The sequence below is a fragment of the Pocillopora verrucosa genome, chromosome 8 (genome assembly GCF_036669915.1).
Source record: "Pocillopora verrucosa isolate sample1 chromosome 8, ASM3666991v2, whole genome shotgun sequence".
NCBI lineage: Eukaryota > Metazoa > Cnidaria > Anthozoa > Scleractinia > Pocilloporidae > Pocillopora > Pocillopora verrucosa.
This window is the reverse complement of record NC_089319.1, coordinates 6,586,754-6,605,931: the sequence shown is the minus strand read 5'-3', so window position 1 is coordinate 6,605,931 and position 19,178 is coordinate 6,586,754. Positions and strand designations below refer to the sequence as shown.

The following is a 19,178-nucleotide window of genomic DNA, read 5'->3' as shown; positions in this document are numbered from 1 at the left end:
TTGAGTCTTAATTAACACATCGAACTGACCAGAACTTAAATCTATACTCGCCCCAGTCCCAATGTATACCCCACGGTATCCGTTCAACAGATGAGCGAACGAACGAAAAATGACTATGATTTTACTTTCTTTATTTTAATTTTTTCTATCAATTTCGCTAGTTAAGTTTTTATTTTTGGTCAAATTCATGCTAAGTGTTTTCATTGCCCTTGACACAATTTTACATAAGCTTTCACTATTCTTTCGCCTGCCTTAACATTCCCACACAACAATCCAAAGTTCTCGTTGACTACAACTTTCCAAAAAAACAGATACTAATTGTCTTTAAATTCGGCTTTTCGTTTCCCTAAAAAAGCTGTCATCCCTTCCTTTCGATCGTCCTGCGAAATGAAAGAAAAGGAGAAAATTTTCCTTAGGGAAAGTTTCATCGCAAGTCTTTACAAGTTCACTATACTGTTATTCATCACCATGGTAACAATTGAATAGACGGGGTAAGTTTCTAGAGAAACTGTGGTGCTGCGGCGGGTGGGGTATCACAAATATCATTTTTATCAAAAGCGTTGATAATGCAAAGTGGCCAACAAAGAGAGTTTCTAAAGCTGACGTTCCTAGCCTTAGCCGTTCGTCAGAGCGAATAGAGGAATTGTGGGTTGTGTGTAGTTTACATGCAGAAAGATGGAGCTGCGCTTTTGGTAAGAACATAGGAACATTTTCATGTTTTAAATTGAAATCACTTCGGTTGCGCAGAAGACGTGAAGAGTTCAGTGGATTGCTCTAAATCAGAGAGAGTAGGTGATATGTTTTCGGGAAATGGTTGAGTGGCTTCACCACTTTGTATTGCAATTGCCGTCTTCTTTCAAGTGTAAACGCCGATCAATATTAACTTACTGTTGAAAATGTTGAGTGAAACATTCTTTTCTCAAAATGCAGTCCTTCTCGTAGCCTAATAAATAAAAGAGGAAAAAAAGGATTTCAGACGCCTGAACAAAAAGACATTTGGGAAATTCAATGGTCTAAGGAACTCTCACAATAGTCTCGCAATAGAACAGTCAAATAGAAAAGATAATTGTTTTGAGATTAACTACTAAACCAACGAGAAACGACTAGCGATGGACAAGATTAACGCCGATTGCAGTAGACATAAAATCCTTCGATTAATCGAAGTATAACTCATAGCAAGAAACAGCCAATGGGACGGTTACAACTGCCAGGGTAATACCTGTGTTGACAGCTTCTTTGGCGATTTGTGCAGCGATCTTCGACAAGGATGATGTTTTAGAAGCTGTCTTGCTAGCTTCATTAACTAGCTCTTCTGCGGGGAAGACTTTACTAACCAGGCCTTATAAAAAATAGGAAACTGAAACTGTCTAATTCTGTAATTTGAATTTGAATCTGGGTAAAGAAACATCTCAAGAATGAGTGTGCACCAGTTTTATCACAGGAGGGCATGCCCCAAGTTCACAGTTTAGTCCTTTAACCTAGCTGAACAATTTGAAGCAACGCGGCCTCAACTACGACTTTTTTAAAAAAGGAAAAAGAGCAAATCTACTCGAATCAACACGAAGAGAAAGGTTGGTGCAAATAATTTTTTCCGAGAGCTTTTAATAAGAGAGGAGTACTGAAGACATGCAAGTTTACGTAAACTCTGAAAAACCTCTTCGGAAGTGAACGGTTCCTTCGCGGAAATGCTAACAAACAGAAGGGAAAAATCTACGCCTTTAATTCAAATTTTGCAGGCTTACACAAGTTTTTAGCATAAACAGTGTGTCTCTGTTGCAGTCCTTGATGATGTGGAAGTATTGTATACATTTCTCAATAATTTGTGTGAGAATTTCCTAGTGCCACCGGGAAGACTTGCGATGCTAAGTAAGTCACTCCTTGACCCTTTAACCCCCAAGATCTGATTGTTAATTCTCCCCTCTAACTGCTACACATTTCCTTTTTAATTAGTTATGAGAATTTGATGTTGGATCAATAACAACTTTGAACTGATAAGTTAAATATTCTCATTATCCGTTTGCTGGATGATGTATATTTATTACAGGGAGAAGTTGTATGTTGATCAATTTTGTAAGGTAAAGAGGTAATGATGAACAACCGGTCAAAAATAGGAGATTAGTTAAAAGGAACATGTACCTGATTTCTGTGCATCCTCTGCTGAAATAGGATCTCCTGTTAGTATCATTTCCATAGCCAGTGACTTCCTAACAGCTCTTGGAAGTCGCTGTGTACCACCGGCACCTAAAAAAATTGAAAGTGCTCTGTGAGCAAACTCGTGAATTTACACATGATTTTTTGGATTATGTTTAATGTTATCTGGTTTAGGGAATTTTGAGGTTGATTGTCATATCTAGAGTACGAGCGGTAGTTCAGTGTTCGCTAATGTAGCAAAGAAACAAAGTAACGTTGGGATAAGAAGGCATTACAATTGAAATGATCATGCTATTACATTTGACAAGGGTGAATGATGTAATGTGTTTTAAACGTATATCATTTTTGTTTCCGGTTCAAAAGAAAAGGTTGGAAGTAAATGTGGGTGAAAAGTGAAATTTACTGTCTATCATTGTAAATATTAGAAAATCAAGGCAATACTATCTTAATGAAAAAATTAACGATTCCCTCTTTATCAAATGAGACAAACGGGAACGAGTTTTGAGTGATGTAACTAAGCCAAGGCTGCCACCGTCATTTTGGATCTCCGCCTGGGTAGATTTTAGTCACGTGCTAGGAAATGTATAATCAACAAAAAGATAGAATTTCATTTCAGGCCTATTTATTAATTTTGTGGTGTATAACTTTCGCATTTTAGTACGTAATATGTATTTTGAATCTTCAAATTGTCTTGAAGCTTAAAAGAAAATTGTCCTTTAAAAATTCACTGAAAATCGGTAGCTAAAATTGTTTGTTTAGGTGTTATTTGATTTTCGTGTTAACTTGTAACTTCGTCAGTCGCCGGCATCTTTTGTTGCTTCACACAGGAAAAACACACGATACGAAACGTAATGATCGATTTTGTCCTCAATCTCACGCCATAACAGAAAAAGCTTTTGAACATCTGTTAACTCCGAGCGCTTCGCAGTAAGTGATATTTTCAATGAATCTTCGGATTGTTTTCAAGTTCAAGGATTGTAAATTACAATTTTATGAAAAACGAAGATTGCTCAGTTATTTCAGTGTGAAACCTTGCATGCCTGCCAGTCGCTGGCGCCGCTTGTTGAATTTAAAACGAAAAAAAGAACCTCTTTTAAAATTAATATTGGCTTCTTTTTCACCCCACCACTATTCTGAGCAACAAAGTTCGCCATTTCGTTTGTTTATTGCTCGCCAAAAACTATTAAATGCACTCAAAAGCCTAAAATCGAAAAAAAGTTTACAGGAATCGACCAATCGAGCGAGCGAGTGCTATCACCCACATTGTACCTACAACTCGCTCTTGCGCATGCGCGCAATTCACGAGTTAATGAAAGAAATCTTCGAGTTAGTTGCAGCTTCAAGCACAAACTTAAGCTTGACACAGTTAACCCTTTAATTCCCAGATCAAATTTGTAATTCTACTTATTGTCAACCATACAATTCTTATAATTTTAGTTTAAAGAATTCAATATTGGATCAACTAATTATCCCCAAATTGAAATTTTTCTTTATTCTCACCACTTATCTGATTAATATTGTATTGATAGTGTAAAGAGAAATTCTGTCTTGGTCACTCATGGGAGTTAAAGGGTTAAAGAACATAAAAGCAGCAATATAAGAGAGTCTAGAATAAAAAAATATCCATTTCATAAAAAAGCCATCTTACTCCTATGATCTTTCCTGATTATGAGTCTTTACTTCCCTAAATCATATCACTTTTTTTTAAGTTCAAGCAAATTTTAACTCTTTGACCCCAAAGAGTGATTAGCATCTAGTTTCTCCTTACAATATCACCCCTGAATCACACATTTCTCCTTACAATGAGAATGCTAATTGTACGAGCGAGGTGTGCGGACGAATATCTGATCGCTCCGCGTTAATGCAATTTTTTTCCCATAGCTATGCCTGATACGAATGTTAACTCGCTTAAAAAAGAAAATGAAAGCCTCAAATCAGAAATTACTGCTCTAAAGAAAAATTTTGAAGACTTTCAGAATTCCCTCAAACTTAGCGTCAACGATGCTAATGTCTCCAACAATGGCGGCGATGGGAGTCGACCGGCGATATCACAGGACGAGACTTTGAACACCCTCCAATTTTATGGCAAGTCTTACGATGACCTTCACCAGGAAGCGGACAAAAGTTTACAACAGCTCTGGGCGCGCCTGAATGTCCTGTCTAAACGAGTGGAAGAGATTGGGAAATCCATAGAGTTGATTCAGCGCTACAGCTATCAATACAACGTAAAGATCGTCGGCCTCCCTGAAATAAAGGCAAGTGAGTCAGCCTCCGACACAACTACACTATGTCTTAGCCTCTTTCAAGCTGCAGGAGTTGAAATTTCTATTCAAGATACCGATATGGTCCATCGTATTCCCACCAGAAACGCCACTTCCAGCCTGAGACCAGTTGTTTGCAAGTTCACAAGAAGGATTGCTAAAGAGAAGGTCATGAACGTACGGAAAGATGCATGCAAGGTTACAGCTTCTTCAATTGGTTTACATGCCGATTGCACACTAGAGAACGTGAAGCTTTTTGATCATCTAACTCCGCAGGTTCAACAACTCCTGGCGGATACGAAAAAATTTCAAACTCGTAATGGCTTCAGGTTTTGTTAGTGTAAGAACTTCACCATCTATCTACGGCAAACCGAAGACTCCCGCCCTATCCAGTTCAAAACCCTTGACGAACTTGAAAGGTTTGCTCGGCAAGAGAGCTTACCTTTAAGCTAAGTACTCTGAATTTGTAACTTAGTCTGTAATTTAATTTGCTTCTTCTATGTTGGCTGACAACACACCCTTCAATCTTTCCTCCCTTTTAATCACTTGGATGATAGTTCCTTTAATTTAGCAGTTTATGAATTTTCTCATGGTCCCTTGAGTTACGATGCCGACCGTCTTGAAACATTATTATTTAATCCTGTTGAAAAGCCTGAATCATTTAATCCGCTTTCTAGTCATCTTCTAACCTGCCCAATAGTGGCTACATGGTTGAGGAAGATCTGAACAATCGAGTAACTTCTTTTGGCGACAAAACAAACTTTTCTATTATACATTTCAACACTCGAAGCTTAATAAGAAATTTCGATCAACTTAATTTATTGCTAAGAAATCTTAATATGCCGTTCTCTGTGATTGGTGTGTCAGAAACTTGGCTAACTGATTGCACTGCAGAGCACGTAAATATCAGGGGATATAATTTTGTCTCCAACCATCGTAAATCAAAAACAGGCGGCGGAGTTGGAATTTATTTACAAAACGGCCTTGAATACAAACTTCTCGAAGAATGCAAATTTTCAGATCCAGATGTAATTGAGTCACTTTTCTTGGAAATTATTGTTCCCCACGGAAAAAATTTATTGTTGGTTGCGTCTACAGACCACCAAATCAAAACGCTGCTATGTTTATTGACAAATTCAACAATATTCTCTCACTAATTTATAAAGGCAATAAACACTGTTATGTGATGGGAGACTTTAACCTAGACCTTCTCCAATACAATCATCATGTTCCAACACAGGAATTTATTGATAGCTTATTTTCACACGCCTTTCTTCCTCTCATCTCCAATCCAACACGCCTCACCTCATACTCTGCGACGCTAATTGACAACATATTCACCAACAACCTTGCCCCTAGTGTTTTTAGCGGCATTATTCTAAATGATTTATCTGACCACTTATCCGTTTTTGCATATTTTGACGACGCAACTCTAACGCGCAGCACAGAAAGAAGAATTGGGATGCGCACATTCAATGACGATAATTTGCATAAATTCAACGAGAACCTTTCAAACGCAAAATGGTCCTTATTTCGCCACATGGAAGATCCCAATGAAGCCTATAATGATTTTATTGAAGGATACTCCAGAATCTATAACACCTGTTACCCTTTAAAGGTTCTCAAAGGTAAGCAGGTAAACAAGTTCTTTTCTTCATGGCTTAGCCGTGGACTTCTGAAATCCGTTAACAAGAAGAACAGACTCTACAAAAAGTTCGTCACATCATCTTCCACATCTTCTGAGACGAAGTATAAAGCCTACAAAAACAAACTCACCCATCTTATTCGCATTGCCAAACGTAAATACTACGACTCCAAATTTGAGAATGCCAGAAATGACCTCAAAACAACTTGGAAATTGTTAAATGAAGTTATTAACAAGCGTAACAGTAAGTCATCTCTTCCCACATCATTCAGATCTGAAGGCAGAACATTAACGGATCCAATGGAGATCGCTGACAGATTCTGTAAATACTTTACAAACATTGGTCCCAACCTAGCTAAATCTATACCCAAGGTGAATCCTTCTTTTCGTTCTTATCTTGGTGATAATATCCGTCCCTCCATAAACTTAAAGCCCACCACAAAAAGTGAACTGGAAAGCATTTGTGACATGTTCGCTTCAAAGAATGCTATGACAGTATCCCAATGCATGTCATTAAATATTCATTTCACCTTATTTCTGCTCCATTGGCAGATATTATCATCTATCTCTGCTAAAAGGCATTTTCCCGGACAAACTTAAAATCGCTAAAATTATTCCCATCTTCAAAGCAGAGGATGTACAATCGCTTGGTAGAATTTGCCGAAAAACAAGATATACTTTACCGCTGTCAGTTTGGATTTCGGAAAAATCACTCGACATCGCACGTACTCATTTATTTGGTAAATAAAATAGCTTCTGCAATCGACCAACACGAAACAACGGTGGGTGTTTTCCTAGATCTTTCCAAAGCATTTGACACTCTCGATCATCATATCTTGTTTGCAAAATTGGAGCACTTTGGTATCCGTGACGTGGCTCTGCAGTGGTTCAAAAGCTACTTTTCTTGCCGCCAGCGATTTGCCCAATTCAATCAAGCTTGCTCTCCTATGCAAAACCATCAAGTGTGGTGTCCCTCAAGGTGCAGACTGATGTACGAGTGTAAGGGGCTAGTGACTAATACTCTTAAGAAGTATAAAAAAATCTTGGAAAGGAGAAGACATCATTTTCATTTTCTTCATCTGCTATCCTGTAGCTTATTTCTGCTCTCTGATATTTTAATCAAGGTCAGTGGAATATATTATATTTTCTTATTGTGCAAACTGATAAAGTTGTTTCCGTGGGTAATTTATGTGTGCCATACCTGGAATAGTTCCAAGCAAAATCTCTGGTTGACCAAACTTAGCTTTGTTTCCAGCATAAATGATATCACACATGATGGCTAACTCACATCCTCCTTCAAGCTGTGAAGAAAGTATTGTACAACATACTTCAATCGAGCAACAACGAAAAAAGACAAACTTTGTTTGCCGCCCTTAATAACACAATGACAGTTACAAGAAAATCTCTTGATTATTGGACAATCTGAGCACTGAGCTGGTGATTTGCACCAATAATAGACTACTGGCATCTTATTCATAATAATATTTTGGAAATATTAATAATTGTAACAGGACCTAGTGGAGTCTAATTTGGACTGTAACCATACGAGTGATTAACAAAATCGTAGCGGGAGTCCGATTTGTTAATCACGAGTATGATTTCAGACAGAATTGGACAACAAGAAGGCCTGTTACCAATTAATCAAAACTAGGACAAAATTTGGGAAAGAAACTAGACATTGGTTATACGTTTTCAGAAAAACCAAAAACAACAGTTTACTCGATCGGCGAAATGCGAAACAACAGCGCCCGCACATGACGCGTTCTATCCCCTCATACAGGCATGACGTGTTAACTGTCCCTTTAACTGTCCTATTACACTGTCCAATTACAACTATGACAAGTATACTGTCTTGTTGTGCTAAAATCGGCCGGCTGGTGATAACCAATCACGTTCGAGAATCTGGTCACAGTTTTGATTAAAAAACACAATAAGGACCTTTGTAGAGAAAGCACGAATACCCTAGACCAGAATGTTCCAATAGAAACTGCTCCAAGTCAAATATACTCCGGTTAAAGTCCTGGTGTCTCTAAAAAAAACTTATTCACTTACCACCATATCTTGACATGTCACAATAGACCCTCAAAGGGTTTCTACTCTTCTCGGGGTCGATCCGATACTCCCCGTCTCCTTTGGAGTGTCCAGAGCGCAAAATTTCCTTACAGGAGAAGGCCGGATGGGCAGAATCTCAGCCTCGTTTATCTACATCGGAAGAGGGAAGAATAATGATTTGGAACTAAGAGAAGATCAAACTTAGAAACAAAACACCTCACATAGGTCTTATTCCAAAAGTACCGTAAACGTCCATGTATAAGCGGCATCCTTAGATAACCTGCACCCCTGATTTGGAAGCGCAGTATTTGGAAAAAAATAAAAATAATACAGTTTGAAGTTTCAGTAGAGTTGTATTGCTACAAACAATCAAGGTTTCGAAACACCGACATAGAAGTTGTGGCTATCTTTCACATTTATCAAGTCTAAAGAAAGCGAAACAGAAAAGAGAACAAATAAGTGCTTAGTAGCCAAGCTTTAAATGTTGGGAGGAGTCTGGGCCAGGGCCTGGCCATCGTCGACTCAGCTGTTCGGGGATACCACGTGTATAAAGATGTTTGGAAACCCGCAATAGGTGAAAAACTTCATGCAGAACAGGAGCCTGATAATGCAGTCGACAAATTTGCCATGAAGGTAGTAAAAGACAACGAGAGATTCCTTGTATGTTGGTGTTTAGTTGTTCGAGTAAAGCGAAAATTAATCACTTGAAAGAACTCTTGGAGAGAAAGATTCGCCGATAAACACTCGAAGACACAAACGGCTCCTTTAGGAGCCACCACTCAATGAAAAAGTCAATGAACTACAGCAACACTCTCTCAGTTTCTTTTGTTTATTTCTTAAGAAGTTTTATGAATATTTATTAGGTTTTTGAGAACTCCAAACACAAATGTATCCATGCATAAGCCGCACCCTTGATTTTTGGCTTCAATTTTGTGAAAAAAAGTGCGGCTTATACATGGACGTTTACGGTAGTTCCTTTCACGTGATCATTAGATAGCTTTTGATTTTGGAAATATTTGTAGGATACATAGCATCCTTCTATCTCAAATTAAAAAAATGGAAAAGTTATAAGGAAAGGCAAGAGATCATAGACTCTATATTCTCTGAAAAGCACTTAGGAGAAGTAAGGAATAGGTCACCATTCTTCGCTTGGAAAAGGGAGTGGGAGGGGTAAGAGGGTCTTGTGGGAGGGGTAAGAGGGTCTTACGGGAGGGGGGGGTGGGGGGTATCCTGGTTTTCAAAGGGAACGGAGATGAGATCGGTCGTCGCTGACAGACTTTTAAGGTGGAACCTAAATTTAAAATTGATTTGAAAATTGGCTGACTCGATTAATTGTGAGAACCGAAATGCTGTGACCTTTCCTTCCCCCTCTTCCACCCTTCTACCCAGGTGGTAAAAATATGACTTGTTCCTAAGGTTAAGCACCTTACTCAACAGTAATTCTTCCATAGTAATTAGAACGTGGGTTACGCCTCAGGTTTTCCGGGACTTAATTTTTTAGTTCGGTTACTCAGCTGACATTACTTCTTTGCATCGCTAACATCGGATTTGCTGTTGTAAGATTGGCATTTTTTATCTTGAAGGCATCTCAATCCACAGCTTATTTCGTCAACGTATAATATCTTGGTGATACGACCAACTAGCTCGAATCTTAGAACAACAACACAATCGTGTTTCATTTTATTATGATACAGTTTACTTTGGATACTATCATAATACAGTTTGTGTGTAGTTGTTCACCTTGTCTTAAGAGGTTATCTTGATTCTTGATATCGTGCACAGGTAAATATGAAGATGCCCTGAGAGTTATGAGAGTTAGGTGTAGAAAGTTTCCGTTGTTTTTACCCGATTTTGGGACAATCCCATGTCTTTGTTTAGGAGGATTTGTTGTGGCCAGCAGAGTATAAAAAGAGACCGGAAGTGTAGAAAATTGACTGCCTTTAGTTGTAGTTTCGTCGTCTTAAAACAATGAATCACTTTCTTACGTTTCCTACCTATGATTCTGACTGCCTAGACTTTAAATGTGCTGTTGCGTTGTGATGCATTTTATCTGTATTTTTGTCATTCCTTTTGTTTCAGATTCTTATTTTATCTTGAGGTAGTCAAATGGAGAATTCTTCCCATGGTTAGGCGTAAAGCCGGTAAGGATTAAATTAAAAACAAGAAAAATGAAAGGACAATCCTCTCTCGACAATTAGCTAAATACAACAAACATGAGTCATAGCTATTATTCGTTTACGGTATTTTGTCATAAACAATCGAGCAAATCTGCACGCGAGTCATCAGCATTGTATCACTGAGAGAACACAGATACCAGTCTCAACCCCTTAGAGAGATTGTTGCTCGTGTGAGTTCAGTGGACTTCCTGACATAGAGACCTTCGATATGGTAGGACAACTCCCTCTGTATGGAATGACGATTATTTTAGCCTCCTAATTGTAAACTGCATGTGGTATGAAAAGAGCCCTTACATAACCTACCCTGGTCCGCCACAACGGCAACGCTTTCTTCCAAGGGACACATGACGTTGCTGATATCGAGATTTGAGTCGACTATAAACTCGAAGGAAAAGGAGCTTATGGGTGCTAAAAGCATAATATAGTTCTTGACTTGTGTGAATCTCTGAACAATTAACACGATATATACATATATATTTATATATATATATATTGCCCGGTTATGTTTGATATAAACCTCTCAATCATTGAAAATTTAAATTTTTTTATTGTGATTGGTTACAGTATAAAAACTCGTGTCATGTCTAAAAAGTGGAAAAAACCCTCCCCCAGTCCCCGAGGGGTTGAAGGTCAAAATCTGTAGGATTACTTTTTTATGGTCCGGGAGATTTCCCAGCTAGCCTCGACCTCTTGTGCTAAGCATGGTTTTTCTCAAAGGCTTCCCACCATATCAAACAGGTCATTGAAATTTTCTTGTGTCAGTAGTGAGTTTTTTTCGAACTGCAAAGTATTCTTTCCTCTTCCTCTGGAATTTTTAGTATTTACGTGCGACGCTCGCGATCCGATCAACTAGCCAATCATGTTTAGAGTCCTTCAACTTAACATTGAGGTTGACGTGGTCACTACTTCAACCTTTTATTTAGAAGGAAGCAGTTGTGAAAATTTAATCGTTATGTACCTCTCAACTTAAATAGGTTTTTTGATTGGACGGTTGAATGTGTCACGCGCCGTGAATCAAAATACACTAACTTTCTAGGGTGAACAAAATTATCTAAGCCCCCGAGGAGACAACAACTTTAACTTTCGACTCTCGCGCGATAAGGTTGTTCACCGTGAAACCGCAGCAAATGTGTGTGCCAGCCACGTACAAAAAGTGATTTTTGGCAGTCATATTCGGTTTGGGATGTATGAGAAAATATTTTCAAAAATAAAAATTAAAATGACTGGCCCCACGGGAAACAATGAGGATTGCTTTCCCTTGCCCCGAAATGGAAACAAAAACAATCTTATAACCTGATGAGTGTAACGGTGCATTTGTCTTTATTTTGTCTTTGCTTTATTCGTTTGTTACTATTATTCGCACAGTCAAGGGTTGCTTGGTGTACAGATAGACGCAACTAACGAACAAAGACTCTCCAGAAATCGCCGTTTGTGCCAACATTAGGAGCGGAGCTATCATCACATTCCATTTTTCTGAGGTCGTCAACGTTACGCAGTTGGACCCTAACGTGATACTTGTATATTCTTATGACGGGATACAGGTATAGCCTGTTTTGATCTTCACCATTTCCCCACTTTCCAACCCGGGACTCTCCACTTACTAGTCGATCCCATTCTTTGCAAATGCCAGCTAACTCGGAATTGTCATCCAACGTCAATCTCACAAACGAACCACAGGCGTTCGGTTGCTCATCTGTCTGACCGCTGAAGAACCGGACCACAGCTTCACCTGAGCTGTTGGAAGCTGTGACCACGTGGAATGTGCGTCCCTGTTTCTTGCGGCAATGGAATCTCAGCTGAGTGAAGGACAAGTGTCTTCTGAGCTCTTTCATGGCACTTTTCTGCAGAACCATGTGTGACTTACCTATTTCACGGTATGATGTGTCAACTGACACCTTAGGAGAGGGACTTCCAAACTCAACATTTGACACTAGAAGCCAACCTCCTAAAATAAAACAGACCTAAATGATCTGATGACATCCATGTAACTAGAATTTTGGACATATTAAATGGTAAGAGGACCGAGTGGAGTCCAATTGGGTCTGTAATCATACGAGTGATTTACAGAATCGTACGACCTCAAAGCGGGAGTCCGATTTGTCAATCACTCGTATCACTGATTACAGACAGAATTGGACGACAAGAAGGCCTGTTACCAATTAGTCAAAACTATGACAAAATTTGAGAAAGAAACTAGATATCAGTTATACGTTTTCATAAAAACGAAAAACAACAGTTTACTCGACGAAATGCGAGACAACAGCGCGCACATGACGCGTTCTGTCCACTCGCACAGGTATGATGCGTTAACTGTTTCTCTTTACAATAACAACTGTACCAAGTCAAATATACTCCTGTTGAGGTCCTCGTGTCTAAAAAAAAAAGTTAATTCGCTTACCACCATATCTTGACATGTCACAATAGACCCTCAAAGGTTTTCCACTCTTCCCTGGGTCGATCCAATACTCCCCGTCTCCTTTGGAATGTCCAGAGTCCAGAATTTCTTTACAGGAGAAGGCCGGAAGAGCAGAATCCCAACCTCGTTTATCTGGATAGGAAAAGGGAACGAGGAGAGGATCAAACTAAGAAACAAAACACGCCACAGATGTCTTATTCCATTAGTAGTTCCTTTCGCGTAATTATTACATAACTCTTGATTTTGGAAATTTAAATTTAAACTAAGAAAATGAAAAACCTATCATTATAAGGAAAAGCAAGAGATTTTAAACTTCATATTCTCTCGGGAAAGATTATACATGGGTGTACACGTGACACGAGAGAGCTCTGAAAAGCGCAAATCATGATCAGAAGTAAGAAATAGGTCACCATTTTTGACTTGGAAAGAGGGTTTGGGAGGGATGGCAGAGTCTTGGGGGGGATATCATTGTTTTCAAAGGGAACGGAGAGGGGATCAGTCGTCGCTGACAGAGTTTAAAGGTGGGAATAAAAAAAATTGGCGGCCAATGAGGAAGATCGATAGAATAATTCGGAACGTTATGGAAGGATCAGGAAAAGTTTATTGTGACAATCGAAATACTCCACCCCCCCCTCCCCCCCCCCCCTCACACCTCCACTAACTTTTCCATAATGTTAAGCACCTTACTCAACAGTACCTCTTCTATGATAATAAGTAGAACGTGGGTTACGCCTCAGGTTTTCCGGACTTGATTTTTTGGTTTGATTACTCAGTTGACATTCCTTCTTTGCATCATTAGCATCGGATTTGCTGTTGTAAGATTGGCAGTTTTCATCTTAAAGGCATCTCAATCCACAGGTTATTTCGTCAGCATATAATGTCTTGGTGATGTGACCAATTAGCTCAAATCCTTAAAAAGCAACACAATCGTCTTTCATGTTCTCATCACTCAATTTATTTTGGATACTTTAATAATACAGTTTGTGTGTAGTTAATTACCCTGTCTTAAGAGGTCATCTTGATTCTTGATATCGTTCAAAGGTGAATATGAAGAAGCCCAGAGAGTTATGGGAGTTGCGCGTAGAAAGTTCCTGTTGTTTTTACCCGATTTTGGGGCGATCTCATATTTTTTCGGGGGCGAACTGCTGTGGCCAACAGAGTATAAAGGGGGAAGAATGGAGATTTACTACGAATGAGGGGGTTGGTATTAATGTCACAGAGCCTTATTTGGGGAGGGGGGGGGGAGGGATCATGTAAAGTTTATCGTGACACAGCCAAAATCTGTGTCATCCGATCCAAGTTTTCGCTCATGGCATTTGAAACATTCACATCCCGTAGGAAAAAATATCACTGTGTTAGGAGGTATAACGCATTCACGTGTTACCTTCCACTCTCTCGAAAACCTCTTCCCTGCTCAAGTCAGTGTGCAAAGACGAACTGAAAGCCACAAGAAACAAAGCAACACCACTCAACAGAACGGGACAGAAATGGAAACCAACTAGAAGCCCTCTCATCCTGTAATTTGAGAAAGAAAGAAAAACAGATGACAAATGTTGCCCTTCTCCTTTCTTAGATGCAACAAATAGTTTTGATTGTGAATTTAGAGTTTTGTTAATTACACTTTGTCTGACTCAGCGAAAGAATACGAGCGCTTTTTAAACTACCGAGTAATATAAGGAATCTTCCCTGCTAAGGATTAATTCTTGTCCGCGGGCTTGCACAAGTTACTCACCCGATAGTAAGTAAATACATCGAGTTTCTCACTCACACTCACCTTCCTTTTCTTACTTTTCCTCGACTTTTCTTCTCAGGTTTATGCGGTAGTAAAAGTCTTTTGTATATATACTTCTCACTCAAACGTATTTATCGAAGCGGCTGACTATTCAAGATTTATGTTGTTGTCAAAGTGAGAGAGCAATTTTCTTATGAAGTTTAAATTAACCAATTTTCTCCAAATTGAATGACTTGGTTACTCCTTGAAACCAGTATATTCTGAACTTCAGTTTCTTTCCACTCTTCTCGTATTTTTCTATTGAAAAACTCTTTTATCAACATTTCATACAATTTTAATGAACCTTGGGTAACAATGAAAATTATAGAAATGAATAGAAACAGCTTGAAAACCCATACATAAATTATGCACGGGTCAGTTTTGCACGAAGTACTGATCACGACTCGTTTTACCGACTCTTTACATTCGAGTAAAACGTGGGGGCGTTTGACTTTAAGAGAGAAAAACCGCGATTATTCGGATTCTTTTTATTATCCGAACTTCATTTGTCCTGCACCCTTTATGAGTATCAATAAGTCGCATTTGGGATCCATAACAACTTTTTCCCACCAAACAAAGCTAAATCCGCCTAATGGAAAAGGGCTGCAGGGTGTAATTTCAACTTAAAAAGTTTTTTCAGAAATGAAAACTGACATAATTTCTTCCTAAGTTCTGACTCGTACATTTATATACATTTAAATAGTCACAATTTGTAGGTATATCTGCCATACCATTCTGTGCAAGTTAAATCTGATAATCGAAGCTAATATACTAAGAAACATTTATTTCTTTAGATGCTCTGATTATTCTCTCATCTTTTGCACTCTAGCTACCCCACTAATATTGTTTACTTTCGCTTCCAGACAATTCTAATACAGACATCTGGTAGAGTTGGTAAAATAAGTGACTAATGACTGACTCTATGGGAAACAATGGGTTTTGTTTCCATTGCGGGGCAATCCTCATTGTTTCCCGTGAGGCCAGTCATTTTAATCTTTAAAGTATTTTCTCATACCTCCCAACTCGAATTTGACTGCCAAAATTTACTTTTTGTACGCAGGCTGGTACACACATTATCAGGTGAGAGTTGAATGTTCAATTTGTTGTTTTCCCGGGTGGCTTAGTGGTTCTTTACATTCGAGTAAAACGTGGGGGCGTTTGACTTTAATTGAGAATAACCTCGATTATTCGGATTCTTTTTAATATCCGGACTTCTTTTGTCTTGCACCCTTTATGAGTATCAATTAGTCGCATTTGGGATCCATAACAACTTTTCCCCACCAAACAATGCTAAATTCGCCTAATGAAAAACAGCTGCAGGATGTAATAGGATGTAACAGAGAGAGATGAAAACTGACAGAATTGCCTTTCAGGTTGTAACTCCTACATTTATGAGTCACAATTTGTAGATATATCTGCCGTACCATAAATGTAGTTATGTGTTCCTTTTACGGACCCGCGCACGGATCCAAAATCTGATAACCGAAGCCAATATGCTAAGAAATATTTATTTCTTCGATGCTCTAACTGCGTGAGAGTTGAAATTCAAGTCGTTGTTTCCCTAGGGGCTAGTGAATTTTGTTTACCCTTGAAAGTTGGTGCATTTTGATTCACGGCTTGTGACATTTTCAACCCTCCAATCGAAAAAAACGTATTTGAGTCGGGCATTGCGTATATATACCGCGCTCAAGAGCTTTAGACAAGTCAAGAATTACATTATGCTTTCAGCACCCATAGACTACTTTTCCTTCAAGTTTCAGTGGACTGAAATCCCAATATTAGCAACGTTATGTGCCCCTTGGAAGAAAACGTTGCCGTTGTGGCGGAGTAGGTTATGTAGGGGCTTTTTTCATACCGCATGCTTGTTTACAGCTAGGAGGCTAAAATAACCGTTATTCCATACAGATGGGGTTCTCCTATCATATTGAAGGTCTCTGTGTCAGAAAGTCAACTGAACCCACACGAGCGACAATCTCACTAAGAGGTTGAGACTGGCCATTGCTTGTTTAAAGACCATTGGTATCTATGTTCTCTCAGTGATGCAATGCCGATGCCTCGATCACGCGTGCAGATTCTTCGATTGTTCGTAGAGGTAATCACATGATTTCGAGTGCAATTTGGAATAAATAAGCACGAGTAAGTTTTTTTTAAAGACTAACAAAATTACACAAGCCCGTAAGGCGAGTGCAATTTGTGGTCTTTGAAAAAATTAACAAGTGCTTGTTTATTCCAAATTGCACGAGAAAAATCATGTGATTACGTGTTAATAATATACATGGAAAAATACGAGATGATAATTAAGCATAAGCAAAGCGCGCGCATCAAGTGCATGCAAAAATAATTTATTCAAACTGTGCGTTCGGTCAAAACAACCGCGTACGATCAAAACAATAATATGCAATAATATCTTTACAATTTTAAGGCGCAAAAAAGTCCGGCTAAACAGTTCTAGGAATTGTTCAGTCTGTGTCCAGATCACTTTCGATAAAATTGAATCGTCGTTTCCGAGGTTTAACCATGTTTGTTTTTAATTTCGGCATTGGATCGCTTGAGCAAAGTGTTAAGCTGGGTCGGCTCGTAATTTTCGATTTCCTTGGCAATTCCCTTCTCTGAACACCACTTTTTCCAAACCGACAACCAAATAGCAGTGCTTTTTACAGCGTTTTCGTTGTTTGAGCTGTTTTTCAGCTGCGGTGGCGAAAGAAAACCTAAAAAAAAAAAACGCCGACATCCAAGGCTCACATTTGATTGGCTATTTGTGAATTTCTTTGATTATTGACCAATCAGAATGTCCGATTGAATTAACTCTCTTCTGCACTAAATTACCTGAAAACTGCATTTATCTTAACCAATCAGAACTAAGTGATTTTTCCTTGTATATTATTAATGACAAAATACTGTAAACAAATAATAACCACAACTCATGTTTGTTCTATGAGTTAATTCTCGAGTGAGGATTGGTCATTCATTTTTCTAGTTTTTTATTTAATCCTTACAGGCCTTCGGAAACGAAAGAGTCCTAAAACTAATCTGAATGCATCCCCTTCCGTAATAAGATTGAGAGACAAATTGATCCGTTAGTTGAATCGACAAATTCTCACCTGCACTGATCTGTTGATAACGTCTTTCCGATTTTCCAAATCTCGAGGATGTAAAACATGGTCTGAGTCACTCAATTCATTGTAATATGTTCCATCGCCTTTTGGTTCGATGTTGATCGACATACAATCATCCTCTAAATAACACTTTAATTCACAATCCTCTGACGATTCTGTCACATGTACGCTGATTACGTGATCGAAAACCAAGGCGCTTCCTTCATGTATAGGAAACAAAATTGAAGATGGTACGCCTTTGATGCCTAATTGTTTTAATAATGTTATATTTTAGAGTGTTACTTTAAACATTTTATGGTAAATGAAACATTTCTTGGTCGACATTCGTCATTCTAGCTCATCACCTGTCCTGTACTTACAAACCTGAATTTCCTTGAATGATATCCCCAATCTCTGATTTATGATTAAAATAACAAATGAATAAAGGGGTAAGTTTCTAAAGAAACTGTGGTGCTGCGTCGGTGGGAGAGTATAGCAGGTAATTTAGTGTTAACAACTGGGTTGAAAACGTAAATTAGCCACCGTAACGGGTAAAAAAGCTGACGTTTCGAGCGTTAGCCCTTCGTCAGAGCGATTAGAGGAATTGTGGGTTGTGTGTGGATTTATATGTAGGAAGTGGAGCTACGCCATTGGTGGGAATGTGGTGACGAGAAAACAGGAATAAATTAGTTGAATGAAAAGCGCTCGTTGATTCTGTGGGGATTAAGGGTGCCGATTTGGAATATACAGTGTCAGTGTTCTCCTTCATTCATCCTCACATCCATCACACGTCAAGAAATCCATACCTTTTCACAGTTTCTCAGACTTCGTCGTTTATGTAGTAACGACTCTGATTTTTCCGAAAAATCAGAGGCAATGTGCCAGTTTTTCGGTAAACGCGGCTATCCTGTTTCTGTCGTTCAAGCGGGCTACCACCGTGCCCAACTAATCGATCGACAGGCAGCACTACAAACGGCCGAGAAGGAGAACACTGACCGCATTCCATTTACTCTTACATTTCACCCTCACAACCACGCAGTTAAATTTATCATTCTTAAAAATTTTAAATTACTTCAAAACGATTCAGAGACTGGCACTATCTTTCCGCAACCCCCACTTATTTCATTCAAACGCGACAAAAACATAGGCAACTTTTTAGTCAAGAGTTCATTTCAAACCTAAGACCAATCTGGAACTTTTAAATGTGCTCGCTCACGATGCAAAACTTGTCCTTTCATTCATAACGTAGAGAAAATATCGGGACCCAAAAGATCCATTAAGATCATTGATCACTTTACGTGTACCTCCGCCAATGTTATTTACTGCATAACTTGCACTTATTGCAATAAGTTATACATCGGCGAAACAGGAAGACGACTGGGTGACCGATTCCGAGAACACCTTCGCGATGTGGAAAGAAATGACAAGGACGCATCCAAACCAGTCGCTAGACACTTTAATCTTCCTTATCATTCTAAACAGCATATGGCAGTTTGCGGCCTTTCCTTACATCTAGGCAGTTCGGAAAGCCGTAAAACACTAGAACAAAAATTTATATTCCAAATCGGCACCCTTAATCCCCACGGAATCAACGAGCGCTTTTCATTCAA

At 38.8% G+C, this 19,178-nt stretch overlaps 1 protein-coding gene across 1 annotated transcript; it reads right to left on the bottom strand.

Moving 5' to 3' along the window:
• Positions 1–314: 314 nt before the first annotated feature.
• LOC131769747 (enoyl-CoA hydratase, mitochondrial-like) lies at positions 315–17,697 on the bottom strand. The gene is made up of 8 exons (XM_066171117.1): positions 17,575–17,697; positions 12,685–12,868; positions 12,151–12,231; positions 7,259–7,384; positions 2,137–2,241; positions 1,207–1,339; positions 889–943; positions 315–380 (listed from the first exon to the last, which is right to left on the bottom strand). Exons 1-8 carry the CDS (start codon positions 17,695–17,697, stop codon positions 315–317), a joined length of 873 nt encoding a protein of 290 aa, XP_066027214.1.
• Between the last annotated feature and the right edge of the window lie 1,481 nt (positions 17,698–19,178).

Coding starts and splice junctions, on each gene's coding strand:
- LOC131769747 (XM_066171117.1), bottom strand. CDS start 17,697: ATGTCGATCAACATCGAACCAAAAGGCGATGGAACATATTACAATGAA. Junction 12,232..12,684: donor TGACATGTCAAGATATGGTG/GTAAGCGAATTA, acceptor GTTTTATTTTAG/GAGGTTGGCTTCTAGTGTCA. Junction 1,340..2,136: donor AGAGGATGCACAGAAATCAG/GTACATGTTCCT, acceptor ATTTTTTATAAG/GCCTGGTTAGTAAAGTCTTC.